General features: G+C 38.6%; 1 protein-coding gene across 1 annotated transcript in view; it reads right to left on the bottom strand.

Annotated features, from left to right (window-relative positions):
• pappaa (pregnancy-associated plasma protein A, pappalysin 1a) overlaps positions 1-22,500 on the bottom strand; it is a 174,558-nt gene that overhangs the window by 152,021 nt on the left and 37 nt on the right. The window contains 3 exon segments of the mRNA NM_001278805.1: positions 6,240-7,024; positions 11,256-11,548; positions 21,730-22,500. The exon segment at positions 21,730-22,500 is cut by the window's right edge and continues 37 nt beyond it. Of these exon segments, the coding sequence (NP_001265734.1) occupies positions 6,240-7,024; positions 11,256-11,548; positions 21,730-22,120 (1,469 nt within the window). The 5' untranslated portion in view covers positions 22,121-22,500.

The following is a 22,500-nucleotide window of genomic DNA, read 5'->3' as shown; positions in this document are numbered from 1 at the left end:
GTGGCTGATCTGTTCGGTGAAATATCTAACTGCGTGTCACCGCATCCCAAACAACTAAAATAATACCAGTAATATTAATAATAATAATAATAATAATAATAATAATAATAATAATAATAATAATAATAATAATAATAATAATAATACCAGTAATAATAATGATAATAATAATAATAATAATAATAATAATAATAATAATAATAATAATAATAACAATAATAATATTACTACTACTACTACTACTACTAATAATAATAATAATAATAATAATAACAATAATAATAATAATAATACCAATAATAATAATAATAATAATAATAATGATAATAATAATAATAATAATAATAATAATAATAATAATAATAATAATAATAATAATAATAATAATGATAATAATAATAATACCAGTAATAATAATAATAATAATAATAATAATAATAATAATAATAATAATACCAATAATAATAATAATAATAATAATATGTGGCTGATCTGTTAGGCTAAATATCTGACTGCGTGTCACCGCATCCCAAACGACTAAAACAAAATAACTAAAGTAAAGTTATGATATGGGGTGGTTAGGAGGCCATTATGGACAAAGGCTGGCTTTAAGATGCTAGAGTTAAACCCCTACTCTTTTTTTGAAGGACATTTTTAACGACCACAGAGAGTCAGGATCTCGATTTAACATCTCATCTGAAAGACAGCGCTCACTGAGCAGCATAGAATCCCCATCACTATACTGGGGCGTTAGGATCCACACAGACCACAGGTTGGGCGCCCTCTGCTGGCCTCACCAACACCACTTCTGGCAGCAACCTAGCTTTCCCATGTGGTCTCCCATCCAGGTACTGATGCTGCTTAGTTTCAGTGGGCGACCATGTGAGAGTTGCAGAGAGCTGGCTGCCAGCGATACAACTCTATGTCATGTCAAGGTCACGAGAAAATAAAAGTCATGATCAGGAGAAAACCAGTTGTTATGTCAAGATCACGAGAAAATACTTGAATGCATGGCCTCTTAAGACTTCCGTAAACTTCAAATCATTTCACGTGATCTTTCGATTTAGATTAGGTAAAATTCTGATTGTATTTGACTTTGTAGTTCACCCAACTACAATAATGGCCACCCAAAAACACTTCCTACAGCAATAAAACAAATCTCATAGCTTAGGATGACTCTGTGTGTCTTTAAGCCGTACCTGTTTTTTTGTGAAACAAATGGACACTGCTACCTTTCACAAAGAACAAAAGTTAAACCAGACCGTATCCATTCTGCTGGAATTGTAAACATGTTGTGCTTTCGATCCCGTGGCCTCAGGTACTCCGACTTAGAAATCCAATTTCCTTTCCATCTTTTGTTCTTGTGGCGGTGTTTAAAACTGAGCATGCAAACTGAAAGGCGGCAAGAGACTCAGTAGTAAACCACAATTGCCTGTAGAGATGACACAGATCAGCCCTGTTCTAGAGACCACCATATTTCTGCACACTTCACTTCCAGTTCTGTGTGTAATCCTTTAAGGGATAGTTCACCCCAAAAATGTATTATTTACTCACCATTCACTGTCCTTCAAGTGGGTTCTTAACTTTTTGGGCTCTATTTAGACGGTCCATGCGCAGAGCGCAAAACGCAGGGCGCAAACGATTTCAGAGCGTGTCAGAATGCATTTTTGCTAATTTAAGGACGGGAAATCTGCCTTGCGCCGTGGCGCATGGTCTAAAAGGGTTGAGTTTATTTTCTTAATGAGTTATAGGTGTGTTTTGAGAATAAACCAATCAGAGTCTCATCTCCCATTCCCTTTAAGACCCAGCTGCGTCGTGCCATAAGCGCATTCGCTATTTACAGGACGCAAAGTAAGTCTAAGTGGAAAAAATGAGCATTTCACAAGCAAACAGTTCACAGTTTATTAACAGAAAACTGTTCAACAGAGCATCTACTGCGTGAGAATGAGAGATAATCGCTTAATTTCACATTCGCTCTTGGATAGGGAAACCTTTACGCACAGACATCAATTAGTCTATAATTAAATACTTTTGTTTGTTAAGCGCAAATATTTGTGTCAAAATTATTTCTAAATTCAGTTCTAATTTCCAGCAAACGAATAAATAAACAATAATACCGAAGTGTGTGAGTTATTTCCAAACACACATGCTGTGCCCCATATGGTCTAAAACCTGACAGGTGGGCAAATCTAAGCTTGTTTTTAATAAAACAAATATAAATATGGATATAATAAATAATACTGCTAATAATAATAACATTATACAAAAGCAAATTGTTATGAATGAACTGAAAAAGCCTCCCGAGATGAAGAAGACATGAAAGCAGTGATTTTTCATATTTATGTAGGCTAGAAAATAATATGTTTTGTAATATTTTAATCCTTTATATTTATATTCTATATCTATTCTTATTATATCCTATATATATCCTTAATATTTAATTTTTTCATATGTAAAGATATTTGCGTATTGCTCTCTTGTGTGTATTAAGCAGTGTGTAAGCGAGGCGCAACTCTGCGCTGGAGTTTAGACCGGGTTAGTTTTGGTCTAATGAAAAATCTATTATGGTTTCTCAAAATAGCGACGCGCCAGCGGTCCGCCTCAGAACGCCTTCCTTCCGCACAAATGAGCGCTAATGCATTTGCTATTTAAACAGCGTAGCGCAACGCCTCAAAACCACTCTTGCGCCAAGCTGAAACTACCAAAAGACTATTGCGCTGCGTCTTGCGCCACACTGCGCCGGGTGTATGATAGGGCCCTAAGAGTATCTATTCTTTCATCTATCTAACATAAAATAAGATATTTTGAAGAATGCATTTACATGGTAACCATTAATTTCAATAGTAGGGAAAAGATAATACTTTGGAAGCCAATGTCTTCCCCCTTAAAACAAGGTTATTATAGTTAACGAAAATGAAAGAAAAAAATGAAAAAAATTAAATTTTAAATAATTAACGTCAATCCTTAAAGACCAAGAGGTATTTTGTGGACACCAAATGGGCCTATATATATATATATATATATATATATATATATTTTTTTTTTTTTTTTTTTTTTTTTTAAAGCAGTTTAATTGTTATTTTAGCAGTCAGCCTCAAGTGTCATATATTATTTTAAACAGGAGAACCTGAAGCTTCAATCTGTATCATTTAAAGGTCCAGTCTAAAATATTTTTTTGGTCCAAAAACATATGAACAGACAGAAAATAATCCAGAATTTTAATAAAAACGGTTTTTTAAAAAGTGGCATTTTCTAGTTATCACAAACAAAACCTCATGAAGTTTTTTTTTTTTTTGTCTTTAGAAATACGCTATGCTGATTTATGCTTTAAAAATAAATTTTGTGTTCATCCACCATTCCCTGAGCAAGTTATAGCAATTTATTTCAATGTTATTTCAAGGTGTTTTTCAGTGGGAAGAAACTAGCGCATTTATTTACTGACAGTGTATCTGCCCAAAAGTTCTGGGATGAACTAAACAGAAGGATTGTTACACAATAACAGAACACTGAAGCAAGTTTGACCAAATAATATATTTTCAGTTATCATAAACAACAGCACTTACAATGAACAAATAAAAAATAAGAAAATAATAAATAATGCGTCAAAGTCCAAATAAACATGGTGCAAATCCTCAGTAAAAAAATTTGATGTAAATATTTACAATACTATAACTAGTTACATAACTAAACTAGATTCAATATGGACCATTCTTAGTTTTTATGTGCCAGCATGGACATGGTGTTGACCCTGCTGCTTCTGTACAGCCTATTTCTCATTCTGGGTTGTTCAAATAGCTGATTGCTGGTCCACAAAGCAAAACTTATGCTTATTGATTGAGAGAGAGCGAGTTTAAACCAATCTGGGCATGGAGGAGGGACAATGCATCAATGCGTCATGTCTGGTTCGTCCAGAGACACAAGCCACGAGCGTTCCTTTGTCAAATCAGCGTTGTCAAAATGTGGTGACGTAACCACAATGATTCCGGAGCCTCCGAAGGTCCGGGTAATGTAATGTTTTACAGCGATGGAAAGCTGAGACTTTCTTCTTTATGCCAATCTCTGAATTGTACGGATCGGATTAGCAAGTCAAAAGTTATTAAACATTTCAGAACAATACTTATTTTTAGCTGCGGGCAGCTGTTTTGGTCTTTAAGGGTTAAGGGTTCTCTATAGACCTTTTTCATGGCTGCTGCATGGAGGGCGCCATAGCGACCACCGTCTTCCGGTAGAATGCTACAAACTTCCGTTTACAGCGTGTACAACTGGTAATTTGCGCTCCGAAAATGGGTTTCAATGACGTTTGTAATGGATAACAGAGTGTTTTTGTGTCACACAACTTAGAAATGTGTCTGTTAAAGCCGTTATAATCGGTCACATGTGGTTCAAGCGCGTCAGAAATACGAGAAAAACGTTCTCCTAGTTCACGTGTCTGCCGTCAGAAATACACGCGCACACACACACGCACAGAGAGAGAGAGAGAGAGCAAACCAGAGTACTGGTATGAAACTTAACAGGTATGAAAGTCGTGCAATTTACACAAATGACCAATAAAAGTCTGTTATTGATCCTCTGCTGGCTGATTTGCTGTTCATTCTAATCGTGAGCCGTTTGTGTTTTATTTCTAAGGGTGTCACGATCCTCCAAATCCTCTATTCGATTACATTTTCGATTCTAAAGTCATGATTCGATTCGATTTTCGATAATGAATAATTAATTAATTAATGACCAATTAATTATTTGTAGCCTACCGTTTAAACTACCTGACCTGCATGGTCTTTGTTTTACCCATAAACAAATCATACAGTAAATGAATAAAGGCAAGATACACACATAATTACCACCTGTCAATCACTTTTCTGCGGGACTCGTGAATAGGCAGTGATCTGTGTCGTTATAATGGCGTCGGTAAAAAAGACGCACAACCAACAGGAACCAGCCAACAGTATCTGAGGTGTTCGCTAAAATGACGAAGTACAGGTGAGTGAAAGATTGAAGCAGTCCTCTGACTGCCTGGACCTGCTGTCTGGAGCGCATGGCTGTGTGTGCGTCTGTGTCTGTGAGGTAGAGAGGAAGGAGGGCTGCTCAGAAATGCCACACGCCACTGTGGATGTCAAATCGTTGTCGTTCTAAAATGCCATTTAAAAACAAAGACAGTGTAAACAGGGCCTGAGTGTGAACTTTTCGCGAGCGGATTTGCAACGGGGGCGGGCGGAGGATTGCGATGCCGGTGTTGTCTATCGGACGAACCGTACGTAATACGTACATAGCAGAGCTTGCAAAACTGTGTTTTTTTTTGTCGACAACACGAACGTTGTCAACATAACTCACTGGAAATCCAAAATGCTTACACACCGGCGACTTCATTGAAAGAGGAGAGGGTTTAAGTTCTGTCGACGGGTCTCCTGCGTCTGCCGTTTAACAAGCACTTCAACAAGCCTGTTTTTTTCCCGCTTGGCAAGCCAAGCTGACATGAAATGGGAGCGTGGCAGAATCGACGATTTTATTGTTGGATTCGATAATCGAAATTGAGCATAAATTTCGATTGATTTCGAACACCCCTATTTATTTCATGTGTTGTTTTCACCACGGTTTGTGTTTTTCTGTCATTTCGAAATGACACTAGCCTATATTTTCACTTTGTCACAGTTATTAAATCAGTGTGTCAGTGGCAAAGTACAGGCTACGTGTGTGTGTCAAACATTTTGGTGAACTACATGTGTTTGGGCTGGTTATATATTTGAAATAAAGAGAAAATGTTGACTTTAGCGATGACGAGGCTTCATTTAAACTGCAGAAGATGCCGTCTGACAACGAGGGAAAAACGCCTCACAGCAGCTGTTTTCCATCCTATTAGATCGCATTTCTTTAAATGATCAGTCCAGGAGATGGCGCTGATGGACAACAGGATTAGTTCAAAGTGGATAAAAGCAGGTAACAGATTAAAACTATCGTTTCAAAGCTGTCCATATGTGACTGTTCACACGCATCAGCTGCCGACCGGAAGTTCTTTGCATTCTCCTTGCGCATACACGCAAAGCATAATGGGTAATTTTGCGTTCCAAGAAAAAGGTCTATATAAAACACTCTCTCATTGTTCTAGCACTTAATTCTCTAAGCACTAACATTGCCTTTGTGTAATCAGCACTTGTTGTGTGTATTGCCTCCTCAGTTGTAAGTCAGCTTACTTTGGACAAATGCATCTGCTAAATGGCTAAACATAAATGTAAAATGTCTCTTACCTTAAATGAGAAGTGGGATTGAAGCAGGTTTTGGTCACATCGGTGACGCTGGAGTTGCAGCAATCTCCGTTATCGTAATTGTAGTTCTCACAGTTGCACTCCGGATCGCAGACGCCATTTCCTTGTTTGCGCTCAGGACATTCAGTCCTGTGTTTTTCAGGCCTGGGTTTGCAGAATCCCGCGTCAAATCCAGTAAGCGTGTGATTGCATTCAGGATCGCAATCGTCATCGCCAACCTTGCTTATATCACAGTTGGCGAGCACCAGCCGGTTGTACAACGAGGAGTTGCTGACGTTGTGTACGGTCAACTCCCAGCTGATGTTGTACATGCTGAAGGCTTCGTTCAGATGCTGATGCTGCAGGTGAATTTGTTGATCCGTGACAGTAGGTTTCCGTTGAAAGTCGTCAAACACGTTCACGACGCGATAACGGACGGTTTTGGGTTGGCGAAAGCTCCAGAAGTGATTATAGTTGCGCACCACTTCAGTGTTATCGCACACTGTTTGTCCGCAAGCTGGAGGCTCCAGAGTGGTGTCTAAAGAGCCTAGTCCAGCACGGGGACCATCATCGGGAATTGGGAAGCTTCCGTCTTTTACTGCGAGCCATTTGCGCGCTGGATGTTCGAAGGTTTCCCGGATCACCAAATCCACCAGGTCCTCAGGGTCCTCCCGTCCATGCATGTCCCTCATGATCTGCCTTTGGGACAAGGCCTGTCGCCACAAACCCAAACGTTCCACGGAGCCTCGGTAGTTGTGGTTCAAGGCATTTCCACCCACCATCAGCACCTTGGGTTTAAGATCAGATCAATTGATTATGTTTATATGTTTACTTGAAGTTGCATACAGCAGTGTTTCTAAATCCTGACCCATCTGTATATTTCGCATGTCTTTATATAATACAGCTGATTTAAATAAATAGCCTATTAGAAGAGCCCCGTGCATGGACTGCCACATATTCTGGCAGTGTGCATTGTTTCTTAGTCCATTGTCCTTCATTCCTCTCTACCTGAGCACCAGAATCCTTTATTTCACTTCGGTTATTCATAAATTCTTATTTAAAGTCTTATACTTTTGTTATTTTTAAGTTTTTTTTTCACCTTTATTATGACAGGACAGTAGAATGTTCAGATAGGAAATCATTGGGAGCAGAGAGAGGGGAAGGATCGGCGAAGGACCTCGAGCGGGGAATCGAACTCGGGTCTCCGTGAGCACATTGGTGCTATACAGTTGAAGTCAGAATTATTAGCCCCCCTGAATTTTTAGACCGCTTGTTTATTTTTACGGAGAGCAGATTTTTTCAGCACATTTCTAAACATAAAAGTTTTAATAACTCATCTCTAATAGCTGATTTATTTTATCTTTGCCATGATGACTGTAAATAATATTAGACTAGATATTCTTCAAGACACTTCTCTACAGCTTAAAGTGACATTTAAAGGCTTAACCAGGTTAATTAGGTTAACTAGGCAGGCGGGGATATTAGGCAAGGTATTGTATAACGATGGTTTGTTCTGTAGATTATCGAGAAAAAATATAGCTTAAAGGGGCTAATAATTTTGTCCCTAAATTTGTGTTTAAAAAATTAAAAACTGCTTTTATTCTAGGCGAAATAAAACAAATAAGACTTTCTCCAGAAGAAAAAATATTATCAGACATACTGTGAAAATTTCCTGAATCTGTTAAACATCATTTGGGAAATATTTTAAAAAGTAGAAAAAAATTTGAAGGGGGCTAATAATTCAACTGTATGTCAGCGCGCAGTACCACTAGGCGTCGACACGACGCAGTTTATGAATGTTTGTTGGAGCAACAGATTTGGGAAAACGGCAAATCAACAAACTATGTTCGTAACGACAGAACTTGCAACCTTAGTTGGCTCGATGGTTTTGGGAAACACACCCCAGAGCAGTGGGGGACGAAGACCAGGATTGAGAAACCATGACATAGCACTGTCTTTTTTAATCAAATACTTTATCTTGTAGTCATCTATTAAAGTGACAGTTTACCAGAAATTTGCATTAGCATGAACACACAGCACTTGTTCCACCTCGCTAGTTAAAATTGTTTATTTCTCTAAATTTGAACATTTTAATGTCATTATTTATGATTAAATCTTACATACTGTGCATTTAATCAGTGAAACAACTGACTTATTAGTCAATGAATCATTTTATTAATCATAAGAGCTGTTCATTGCTGTCCTGTCTATAAATATCTGACAATCCTGATAGTATATTCCTCACATAAGTACCGTAAGTATTGAAATATTATGCAATGTCAACATTTCCGAGTTCATTTAAATGTACGGAACTTTTCACTGAAGCATTGATTTGAATTTGTTTATCAACATGGGAGATATCAATTTAAAAAATAACCCTGATTTAGCTGTCCACCTATAGTATAGTCTTCCAGTAAATGCAACAAGCTATGCGAGTTATCCTTGGCCGGGTGGACTTTCCGCAGTGTAAACACTGTGGTGCTATCAATAAAACTTTTGGAAGACATTCGCCAGCTCAACATACAGCACTTTCGCATTGTTGGCTCAACATATGGCATCAGTTCAGCAACATAGGCTCACGAGGAAAAATGTGCCTCCACATGCACTTTCAGCAAAACCTCAAAAGCATACCTACAGATGCCAGATTAAAAAAACATGCGCAGGTATTTACATGGTACAGCATGGCACTTGAGATGAGTGCTCGGGTAGACTTGTGAAACAAGAGTCGTGGCAATAGAGCTCCAAATCACATGGAAGCGCACTAAAATGTCATGTTTGCTTCAGCAAATGCATTTTTGTTAAGGAGGTCACACTCAAAAAAACTATATTTTTAAGTGCTTCTAAACATGTGTGCATTTCTTTCTTCTGCTTAACAGCAAAGAAGATACTCTGAAGAATGTTTAAGGGGAAAAGCAGTCAATGACATCCATAGCAGGAACAAAAAAACTTCACAATATCTGTTCAACAGAAGAAAGAAGGTCAGGTTTGGAATAAGTGGAGGTTGAATAAATAATGACGGATGTTTTTTTGAAGGAGGGGGGGGGGGTGTGGGGGGTGTATTATCCCTTGACCCCAATTGGTTAGGTTTATTAACATTTATTATTTACTAGACATTTCATTTCCAAATAGCTTGCAATATGGACACATTCATTCATTCATACATTTCCTTTTCAGTCTAGTCCATTTATTAATCAGGGGTCGCCACAGTGGAATGAACCGCCAACTTATCAGCACATGTTTTACGCAGTGGATAAGAGGTCTGCCGCAGGACCCGAGCAGATTTCGTACGGCGTGGAAATAAATCTCCGAATTAATCGCGGGAGCGGTCAGTAGCTGGTTTAATTTTGGGCGAGAGCAGGCGGTCTAACAATATCGCTCCCGACTCCCGAGCGAGCGAGCACGCGTATGTATGTGTGTGTGTGTGAATGAGACAGCGTAATGCTGCGTTTAGCTTGTTTGTTGCTGTCTATATGTGCGTGTGTGTGTGTGTGTGTGTGTGTGTGTGTGTGTGTGTGTGTGTGTGTGTGTGTGTGTGTGTGTGTGTGTGTGTGTGTGTGTGTTTGATTATACAGACAGCTTGTTATAGGCTGTCTGGACTCTGTAGAGCTGGGTGGTTTTCGGTTTTGTTCTCCAACCGTATGTTAGTGGGAACAGGTGCGGCAGATAGAAAATGGGGCAGGGCGGGCAGCGGGACAACAAATGCTGAATATAAGCGGAAGCGGTTGGGTTCGGGCTAAAACCTGGCAGAAGCGGACGGAAGCGGTATTCAAAATTTAGTCCCGCGCAGATCTCTACAGTGGATGCTCTTCTTGCCACAACCCAACAGCCACACACTCTTGAACACACTCACATACACTACGGCCAATTTAGTTTACCCAGTTCCCCTAAAGCGTATGTGTTTGGATTGTTGGGGACACCGGAGCACCCGGAGGAAACTCACGCCAACACTGGGTGAACATGCAAACTCCACACAGAAATGCCAACTGACCCAGCTGGGGCTCGAACCAGCAACCTTCTTGCTAACTTTTTGCTTATTTTCTAACTCTTGCTTTAAAACCTGACTTCTAGTTGATCATTTGGAAAAGTGTTGAAGGTGGATTTCTCTGATCAATCATCTGTTGATCTGCATCAATCATCATCAATACTGCAGAAGAACTACTGGAACCAGCATGGAGCCAAGATTCTTACAATTATCAGTCAAGTTTGGTGAAGGAAAAATCATGGTTTGGGGTTACATTAAGTATGGGGGCGTGCGAGAGATCTGCAGAGTGGATGATCAACATCAACAGCCTGAGGTATCAAGACATTTGTGCTGCCCATTACATTACAAACCACAGGAGAGGGACAATTCTCCAGCAGGATAGCGCTCCTCATACTTCAGCCTCCACATCAAAGCTCCTAAAAGCAAAGAAGGTGCAGGATTGGCCAGCCCAGTCACCAGATATGAACATTATTGAGCATGTCTGGGGTAAGATGAAGGAGGAGGCGTTGAAGATGAATCCAAAGGATCTTGATGAGCTCTGGGAGTCCTGCTGAACGCTTTCTTCTTCATTCCAGATGACTTTATTAATCAGTGATTTGAGTCATGTCAGAGATGTATGGATGCAGTCCTCCAAGCTCATGATGGAGTCGGACACAATATTCATTCTGTCTCCACTGCAGCAGGACTTTATAATCTATACTGGACATTATTTCTGTTCAGTGATGAGACTTTAGTCTAAGCAGACTCAGACCTTACTGTCCTAATCAAACCATTCAAAATCAAGACATGATCATATTTTATTATGCTCAAAGAAGCGTAACCTAGAGGCCTTTTATATAAGCCACTTCTGATACCAAATGATCAACTAGAAGTCAAGTTATTATGTGTCGTTCCTAAATCTTGGATAGACGACAAGACTTTTGTCAGGTAGTGTACACACTCAAGCATCACTACTAACAAAAATACAATATAAATTTAATAGTGTGTCAATTTCTTGAAAGAAACAGTGTAAAATGTGCTAAAAGAATGAAACTCACCTTACACTTTTTAGTGAGTGGGCTGAAGACATCACCTGACTGCTCCCTGCTGACCGCTGTCTGAGCGCCGTTGATGTATAACTTCATGAAGAGGCCGTTGTAGGTAACGGCCACGTGAACCCAATGATTGGGCAGATATCGGGCGTTGGAGTGAATGGAGGCAACTTTATGAGCTCGATCCGTTTTCAGGGAGAAGAAGAAACGCGGGTCGCGGTTTCCCTGTTCACTCACGGATTTAATTCCCAAGAGCCATCCACGATCACTAGAGGCGTAGAAGCATTTGTCGAAGAGACCTATAAGTGGGAAAGTACAATAATAAATACAGTTAAAGTCAGAATTATATATCACCATATTTATGTTTAGGAGACAGAACATTTCCTCAACACATTTCTAAACTTTATAACTCATTTCTAATAACTGATTTCTTTTATCTTCGCCACGATGACAGCACATAATGTTCGACTAGATGTTTTTCGAGATTAGGGCTGCAGAAAATTGACAACGATGACCAGTGGCGCAACAAGGGGGTATGCAGTATATGCGGCGCATAGGGGCGCCACACATGGGGGGGCGCCGTTGTGCCAAAACTATTTTTAAAATTATCCTCATTAAAAGTTTCAAATAATAAAAATAAATAAATATGTTTTGTTAAAAAACATTATTTTGCATTTTAAACGAATATAATATTGTTATTGTTTAATTTAAAATCATTTAACACAATAACATGCAGTCCCACAGCCGAAAGTGCTCATGTAGATGTAACTGTTTAGATTTGTTTTTATTTTTATCAAAATAAACTGTCAAATCATACATAATGTCAAAAGTTATAAGATTAATCTGAAAATTTGTCTTCATTTATTATTAATTAATTAATCTAAAATAAGAGGGATCACACAAAGTTTGAACCCGCATACCCCTCAGTAAATGTGTAGTTGCGCCCCTGACGATGACCTCAGGTGAACCTCATGTGCTCTATTGAGTGTTAAATGCTAACAATGTGGGTTTAAATGCCATTTTAGGGTGCTTTCACATCTGTAGTTCGCTTCATTTGGTCCGGACCAAGGGTAATAAATAGGGATGTAACGGTATTGTAAATACCGTCATACCGCAATATTAATTTTTTTCGATATTACCAAAGTCGCATGATGGGGATGAAAAAGAGCCGGAAAACTCTAAAGCGGGTGTTGTCGCCGCGCGCGTACTGAATAGCGGTGTTGTCGCGCGAGTTCTTATCAGCTGTGTTGTCGCGCGCGTACTGAATAGCGGTGTTGTCAGCACACTGTTCAGATTGATGCAGACATGAGACCTCTATCTTACTCATGGTTTGTCCTCTCAAGTGGGGGAAAGACAATGCACAACGTTACCCACTGCTGTCAACCTGGGCCAAGCCATCTCTCTCTTGTCCCAGAAACCTCAGTCCCAAATGAGAGGGTTTTTTTCTGTTGCAGGGGACATTGTAAATGCCCAGAGATACCAGCTTTTACCAGATTATATTTATATGATAATTTTCCTTTAAACCCATCTCTATCTAAGTGAGTGAGTGATTAAATGTTGAATGTGATGAGTTTTCAACAATACTAAATTGAAACTTTATTTTTTTTACATGGTTTAATATTTTTTTTTGTTATTAAAATTGAAGTTCCTGTTTCAAAGCTTACAGATAGATGGCTAATTTGTATGTCATTGACACTTTTGGCACTTTTTTGGAGTATTTTCATAAGTTTTGTTTTTTCCTGTAAATGATTCAATAAATACCGTACCGTGACATTCATACCGAGGTATTACCGTACCGTGAAATTCTGATACCGTTACATCCCTAGTAATAAATGATACATTGTTGCATCTTCTGCCGTCTTTGGGTCGTTTTCACACCACACTGCTGGCTTTGGTCCGAACCAGTTGAAACGAACCAAAATGCAGTCATCTGACGAAATCCACATCTCTCATTGGCCAGATGTTGTTGAACATATTTCCTAAACTGCTTATTGATTGGTCAGAATTGACGTGCGGGAAAATGCCAGTGAACTCCTGCAGGTAAACAAAACCTTTTACTCTGGAGGGACGACTGCGCTGGCTGATTGTATACCTGCTTTAAAGAAAAACTATATATTACGAAAATGAAGCGCGGCCGCGGCTGGAAAACAGTGTTTAATGCATCGCTCGTCACTTCAGGAGGAGACGTGAATTAATTTAGCTAAACTGCGACATGGTCATCTTGCGGAAATATTAGCAACGATCCATCAGGTAATGTTTTCCCCTCTCTCTCTCTCTGTTGGTAAAGCGCTGTCAACAAATATATTTCCTCCATATCCCATAATGCACAGCGCATCGGCCTACGGCAGCTGGATTAGTCCAAAACGTGCAGTACTTTTTGCGGTTGGACCTGTTTTAGTACGGATCATATTCTCACCACAAACGAACCGCTCCAGAGTTCGTTTGAAAGCGTACCGAGACCACCTCTTCAAGCAGGTCTCGGTACGCTTATTTGGTCCACTTTTGGTGCGCACTCGAGTACGATTGCTGCATTCTCACCTGCCCAAACGAACCGCACCAAAAGGGGAAACAAACTCTAGTGCAATTCATTCGAACTAAATAAGGCAGGTGTGAAAGCACCCCTAGATTCGACGGGGCTGCTTCAGTGGCGCTGCTCACTGCAGAAGTTGGGAATTTCTCAACTATTCAAGTGCCAACAGATGCGTCAGCCAATCAGATTGCTTTATGCAAATTTCCCAGCTCAGACAGTAGCCGACTGCAAACTTGTTTCATTGGCTGATGCTGCTATGACAGTCGCGTCAGCCTCAACTTCAGACACGCCCTCCATCAAGTGTTGATGTTGGAGCCCCGTGTAAATGGGGTATTACACTTGTGAAATGGAGGGAGAAACTGATCCATGAACTGTGTACTGATAAAGTTTCTGTCAAGCTCTTGTCAAAGTCCTTTACATCAATAGTCTTTTCGGTCCCACTTTATATTAAATGGCCTTAACTAATATGTACCTACACAGGTATTAATAGTTTAACTACTATGTACTTATTGTTTAAATCATGTATTTACTGTGTACTTATGCTTGATTAAATACATGTAATCACATCTGTAATTACATTTGTAAATACACTGTTGACCATCCCTTACACCTTAACCCACCCTTAAACCTACCCATACCACCAAACCTGTCCATAACCCAACCTCTATCCCCACTCATAAGCAACACAAGTGTTCTCAAATACATTATGAACACAGTAAGTACATTGTATTTATTTTGTGATGTCAGTACATAGTAGTTAAGGACACTTAATATAAAGTGGGACCGTCTTTTCTGATCCTTCCTTTAAGAAATGGCTGACGAATCCCGTTGCAGGGTAGATTACTGTATTAATCATCAAAATGTTCCTTCATTAATGTTCACTCATCTTCAGTCGTAATCAATCCCACATACACACACTCGCACTCCAATGGCATTTGAGGGAAAGGCTCGTTCACGTTTTACCGGATCCGAGTTTTTATGTTAGAGCCAAATTCCAAAATAGATTAAATTGATTTATTTCCTCAACATTCTGCACACAATCCCCCATAATGACAAAGTGAAAAAAGAGTTTTTGAAATTGTTGCAAATTTATAAGAAATAAAAATGCTAAAGAATCACATGTACATCAGTATTCACAGCCTTTGGCTCGAAGCTCTACTATGAGCTCAGGTATATTCTGTCTCCACTGATCATTCTTGAGATGTTTCAGCAGCTTCATTGGAGTTCACCTGTGGTCAATTAAGCTAATTGGACATGATTTGAAGAGGCGTACACCTGTCTATATAAGATCCCAGGGTTGACAGTGCATGTCAAAGCACAAACCAAGCATGAAGACAAAGGAATTGTCTGTAGACCTCCGAGACAGGATTGTCTTGAGGCATAAGGCTGGGGAAGGTTACAGAAACATTTCTGCTGCTCTGAAAGTTCCAATGAGCACAGCGGCCTCCATCATCCGTAAGTGGAAGATGTTTGAGCCACCAGGACTCTTCCTAGAGCTGGCCGTGATTGGGGGAGAAGTGCCTTAGTCAGGGAGGTGATCAATAACCCGATGGTCACTCTGTCTGAGCTCCAGCATTCTTCTGTGGAGAGAGGAGAACCTTACAGAAGGACAACCATCTGTGCAGCAATCCACCAATCAGGCCTGTATGGTAGAGTGGCCAGACGGAAGACACTCCCCACCTGGAGTTTGCCAAAAAGCATCTGAAGGACTCTCAGAGCATCAGAAACTAAACTCTCTGCTCTAATGAGACTCAAATTGAACTCTTTGGAGTGAATGCCAGGCGTTACGTTTGGAGAAAAGCATCCAGCTCTCATCACCTGGATAATAGCATCCCTACAGTGAAGCATGGTGGCAGCATCATGCTGTGGAGATGTGTTTCAGCAGCAAGAACTGGAAGACTAGTCAGTATAGGGGGAAAGATAAATGCAGCAATGTACAGAGACATCCTGAATGAAGACCTGCTTCACAGTGCTCTTGACCTCAGACTGGGGCGACGGTTCATCTTCCAGCAGGACAATGACCCAAACACATCACCAAAATATCAATGGAGTGTCTTCACAAAATCTCAGTAAATATCCTTAAGTGGCCCAGCCAGAGCCCAGACCTAAATCCTATTGAACATCTCTGGACAGATCTGAAAATGGCTGTACACCGTCAATTCCCATCCAACCTGATAGAGCTTGAATTTCCAAAGACAGATGTGCCAAGCTTGTGGCATCATATTTAAGAAGACTTGAGGCTGTAACCGCTGCTAAAGGTGCATCAACAAAGTATTGAGCAAAGGCTGTGAATACTGATGTACTTGTGATTTTTCAGGTGTTTTAATTTTAATAAATTAGCAACAATTTCAAAAACTCTTTTTCCACATTGTCATTATGGAGGATTGTGAGTAGAACGATGAGGAAATAAATGGATTTAATCTATTTTGCAATAGGGCTGTGACATCAAGAAATGTGGAAGAAGTGAAGCGCTATGGATACTTTCCGGATGCGCTGTATTTGGTATTGTTTCATGTCAAAGTCGATACAAACAGGCAAAAGATCCGGACGAATGCTGAATCATTTAAACGACTCTGAGTCTAATCTTTTATTTAAAAATGTATAGCTTTAAACACAGCGCACTTTCAGATTTAAACATCAGCTGGATGTTTTCATTCACTCAGAGCTGTGTTGCACACAGCACAGAAGATCATTTTCAAAAACCCATAATAGGGGCTCTTTAAGGGGGCTAATAATATTGAAAGCTTTAAAACTGCTTTTATTCTAGCCGAAATAAAACCTATAAGACTTTCTCTATAAGACAAAATATTACAGGAAACACTGTGAACATGTCCTTGCTCTGTTAAACATCATTTGGGAAATATTTGAAAAACAAATCAGCACAGATTCAGCTCAGAATCTCCTTTTAATGTTCTACTGAAGAAGAAAAAAGTGAAGTAAAGGAACAGGACATATTCATTTTTCGCGTGAACTACCCCTTTAAGTGTCCTTGTTGTCACCTAAGCAGTCAAGTGCAGCATGTATCTCAGATCAGATCTGCTGTGTAAGTCAATTTATATCTCATCATAATGGAAGATCAGTGTCAGCTAAGCACTTTTCTTTCTTCTTTCCTTTGCTCTGACATGCTCTTGAACCATTGTTAATCATCTGATCACAGTAAACATTAGGATTCGCTGAAACCAAGACAGTATGTTTTTTGTTTTTTTTTGTTTTTTTTGGGGGGGAGGGGGGGGGTGACCCCACAGTCCAAACACATGTGCTATAGGGAAATTATCTAAATTAGGCGTAGTGTATGAGTGTCTGTGTGTGTGTGAATGAGTGTGTATGAGTGTTTCCCAGTACTGGGTTGCAGATGGAAGGGCATCCGCTGCATTAAACAAATGCTGGAAAAGTTGGTGATGGTTCATTCTGCAGTGGCGACCCCTGATGAATAAAGGGACTAAGTCGAAAGGAATATATATATATATATATATATATATATATATATATATATATATATATATATATATATATATATATATATATATATATTCCTTTCGACTTAGTCCCTTTATATATATATATATATATATATATATATATATATATATATATATATATATATATATATATATATATATATATATATATTCCTTTCGACTTAGTCCCTTTATATATATATATATATATATATATATATATATATATATATATATATATATATTCCTTTCGACTTAGTCCCTTTATATATATATATATATATATATATATATATATATATATATATATATATATATATATATATATATATATATATATATATAATTCTTGGACAAATACTCAGACATTCTAACTCTATCAGCACATACTCTGTTCGCCAGCGTCTTGGTACCCGTCAGTCTTCTCTATTATGGAATGAAAACATGACAAAGCTCAAAAAAACAAGACAAAACGCAACAAAAACAACATTAATTCTCCACATTAAGGCTAACAGTGCAAAAACAACAACAAGAAGAGCGGCTGCTAAAAATAAGCACCGGCCTCCTTCAAAACAACGGCCTTATGTCTTCATTCTTACAGGCATGAATTAGATTTAAAAGATTAAGCATGTCTGCATAAGCCAGATCAATCACTTTTTCTTGTTTTTTTTTTTCTGTTTCTTTGTTCTTTGTAAAATCCTAACACTGAAGATACTGAGACAGATTCTCCAAAGACCTTTAAAAAAATTTATATTTTAATGGAAATGATTTGCTAGCAGACATCAGACTTACTTTAATTAGCATTAAGAACGAAAAGAAGAAAAGAAATACAGAATTTAGACATTTTATTTATTTTTTATTAAATTAATGTTTCCCAGAGATGGGTTGCAGCTTGAAGGGCATCCGCTGTGTAAAAACGTACTGGATAAGTTGGGGGTTCATTCTGCTGTGGCGACCCCGGATTAATAAAGGCACTTAGCCGACAAGAAAATATATGAATGAATGAATGATTTTATTGATTTTACAGATTAATTTTAAGCTTCATTACTCCAGTCTTCAGAGTCACATGATCCTTCATAAATTACTGTAATTATTATTATTATTATTATTATTATTCATTCATTTTCTTTTCAGCTTAGTCACTTTATCAATCCGGGGTCGCCACAGCGGAATGAACCGCCAACTTATCCAGCAAGTTTTTAAGCAGCGGATGCCCTTCCAGCCGCAACCCATCTCTGGGAAACAGACAATTTAGCCTACCCAATTCAAAATTATTATTATTATTATTATTATTATTATTATTATTATTATTATTATTATTATTATTATTATTATTATTATTAATAATTGTAATAGTAATAAAAGCAATAATGACTGGTGACATAATTTGATTTGAAACTACATACAATAAGAAATCATTTTTTTTTTTTTTGAATAAATATTTAACAATTTTTTTTAATTAAATAAGCATTGCATTGATGAACAGAATAATTGACACTTTATTAATCTGGGGTTGCCACAGCTGAATGAACCGCCAAATTACCCAGCATATGTTTTAGTCAGTGGATGATCTTCCAGCTGCAACCCATTACTGGGAAACATCCATACACTCTCCTTCACACACATACATACACTACAGACAACTTACTCCACACAGAAACGCCAACTGACCTAGCCAAGGCTCAAACCTGCGACCTTCTTGCTGTGAGGCGAACGTGCTACCCACTGCGCCACAGTGCAGTCTCCTTCTAAAAAATTTTTTTCTTCTTAAAATAATATATATATATATATATATATATATATATATATATATATATACATACATATACATACATACATTATATTTTACATATATATATATATATATATATATATATATATATATATATATATATATACATACATATACATACATACATTATATTTTACATATATATATATATATATATATATATATATATATATATATATATATATATATATATATATATATATATATATATATATATATATATATATGTATGTATATATATACACACACACACACACACACACACACACAATCATTGGTCAATAAATCATGTCAACTTGTTTTTAATATTATTTATTGTGCTAATTTTGCTTAAAGTTTGCACAAAACCTGAAAGTCTGATGTATTGTCCTAATATAAACAATTTTTGCATTCTGTTTACGTAAATATTACTTTTAATTGTGGTTAAAATTGGGCTGATTCTTTTTTTTTTTCTCTCATGGAATATAGGCGATTTTTTCCACGAGAAAAGTCTGTTACCACAAAGAGAAAATCAAATATACCGAAAGCCACACCATTTGAGAGCGAAGCTATATTAATTTTTCATCATATCCATATCCAGTGCAGCATATGCACGCATTCAGTCCCATGCTGCGAGCCTGAAAGAGATGACGTCATCTCAGTGTGGTGGGAATCTGAGGGTCCGCATCGCCACCAGATGCCACACGCACCGCAGAGATGCCCAATGCAGCATCAGTGCTGGACTCTCAGCTTCGTGGCTGGAAAACAGACGGCTCTGTGTCGTGTCTTTTACGCTCTCTGTCGGCGGAGGGTGGGATCGAGCGATGTTGTAATGCTTACTCACTTAAACACACACACACAGTGGTCGTGTTTGCAAACTGTGCTTTTTGAGGTCTGCTGGAACTGAAGGAGATCCAGCGTGTGTGTGTGTGTGTCTGTGCGTGTGTGTGTGTGTGTGTTTGTCGGACGCGCATGCGCTCCAGACATCTGTTCTGCACCTTCACTTCACTTTCCCCGCGTGTTTGTGTGGAAATGGGGGCGTTTGGGGTCTTTCGGGGATTCGAGGATCGTGCGTGTAAAACCGGCCGGTGCCTCTCCAAACGCGCGAAAGCACGGGGAGGGGAAGACCCTCTCTCCCTCTCTCTCTCTCTCTCTCTCTCTCTCTCTCTCTCTCTCTCTCTCTCTCTCTCTCTCTCTCTCCCCCTCTCTCTCTCAAATTCAAGTTTAAATTGCTTTATTGGCATGACGTTTTGTTGCAGTTGCCTATTGCCAAAGCATTATAAATATGTACATAACAATTCCATATAATTACAGTTTTAGAGTAATTCATTGAACAAATAATAAATAAATAAATAAATAAATAAATAAATAAATAAATAAATAAATAAATTATATGTAATATGTATTAAAACATTTTAATTACAATTATAAATTGTCCCCCTCCCCACCCTTTCAAGTTCAAATTGATTTATGTATTGGCATGACATTTTGTTGCAGGATATATATATATATATATATATATATATATATATATATATATATATATATATATATATATATATATATATATATGAAATAAAATTACAAAAAAATATGAAATAAAATATATTAAATAAAATTACATTTTTAAAGCATCCAAAAAATAAATATATTAATATTTATACTGATATTATACTAATATATTGACATTATATACTGATATCAATGATAAACATTCACGAAAAGTAACCTGGAAATCATATTTAGCAGACAATGGAGACACTTACAATGTTCACAGTCAATAAAATAGTGCTAATGTTGTTTAGAAGTCATACTTGCATGCTATTTTATTCTAAGTAGCGTGTTAAACAATATAGTTACCGTGTCACTGCTCAAAAAATGTGCCGCTGGAAGCGCAACCACTGTTTAAAACCCAAGCAGTTGGCGGTTCATTCCGCTACGGCGACCCCTAATGGATCAAGGGAGTAAGCCGAAGGAAATGAAATAAAATTAAATTTTTAAAGCATTCAAAAAATAAATGTATTAATATTTATACTGTTATTACACTAACATATTGATATTATATACTGACATTAATGAATAAAAATTCATGTTATAGTCTTACTATCTCTGTCGGATCTGAAACTGCACAGCTAAGCTTTCGGACAGGCTACATTAACACTAATGAAGGCAAATATTTCCAGTCGCACAAGCCCTAAATATACAGCACTCCCAAAGCGTGCGGAGTCTCCGCGTTGACGCGATTACCTAATCGTCTGACACACAATCCGACAGATCGATGTAGATGTTATCCACAAGTTCAGCACTTAATACTGCAAACCAGCCCCATCATTCACATGCACAACATCCATGTCACGCAAACACAATTGCGGTAAAGTTGGTTTTATATTCGCACATTTAGACAGAAGCATATTGAGCAGACAATGACACACCTACAATGTTCACAGTCAATGAAATAGCGCTAATGTTGTTTAGGAGTCATACTTGCATGCTATTTTATTCTAAGTAGCGTGTTAAACATTATAGTTACCGTGTCACTGCTCAAAAATGTGCCGCTGGAAGCGCATCCACTGTTTAAGTAGTTGGCGGTTCATTCCGCTACGGCGATCCTTAATGGATCAAGGGAGTACGCCGAAGGAAAATGAATGAATGAGTTCAGAAATGAACAAATGTGCGCATATAAAACTTTACCTCAATGCAAAATCACAAAACTATTCCTACCAGCTATGACAGTAGGAGAGCGCTGGCCACCCTCAGCCTTGACCCACATCTGGAGGGTGAAATTGCCCTTTGGTATCTCCACTCCAGGCTTGAGTCTCAGCTGGTCTCCCCTGCCCGTAAAATACACGGCTTTCCCCCGGGAAGAGCTCGCATCCTCGGTTGGAGAGGAGCGCCGGCGCTGGCGGGGGATACGGCGGTCCATCCCCGGCAGGGAGCGCTTGCCCCGGGGCAGCCTGGTGCCACAAGCCCCCGGGAAAACCAGCTTGGCTTCTCTGATCTTCACCAGCTCGCGTTTGGATCGGGTGTTTCTCAGGACCGTCCCGCACTCCGATCCCACGCACAGGAGGACGAGCAGGATGGCGAGACACTGGAGAAAAGTCCAAACTTTCATTTTATCCAAGAACACAGGAGGTGGAAGTCCCGGAGAATGAAAACGCGCGCACGGACGCGCCACACCAGCTCCAAACAAACAAGAAAAGTCCTTCCACTTGTTTTCTGCTCCTTCCCAATCGCTTGTCAAAGACGAATGTTCCAGACAGCACACAAATAAGCCATGGAGCTTATTATCATTACGCGTCTTCTGCGCGAGACTGAGTTTTTTCTGGATGCTTTAATTCATTGATTCGACAAGTAATCGATTAATCAAGATCTTCACTGACACCCGGCGCATATCTGTCCTTCTCCACACGCAAAGAACACACTGTTTTAGTGAATGCAGAAGGCGTCCGAGCATGACAGGCTGCCTGTCATGTGTGTGTGTGGAGCGCGTTC

This window comes from Danio rerio, chromosome 5, assembly GCF_052040795.2.
Source record: "Danio rerio strain M-AB ecotype USA chromosome 5, GRCz13ab, whole genome shotgun sequence".
In the NCBI taxonomy this organism is placed as follows: domain Eukaryota; kingdom Metazoa; phylum Chordata; class Actinopteri; order Cypriniformes; family Danionidae; genus Danio; species Danio rerio.
This window is presented reverse-complemented; position numbering and strand designations above follow the sequence as displayed.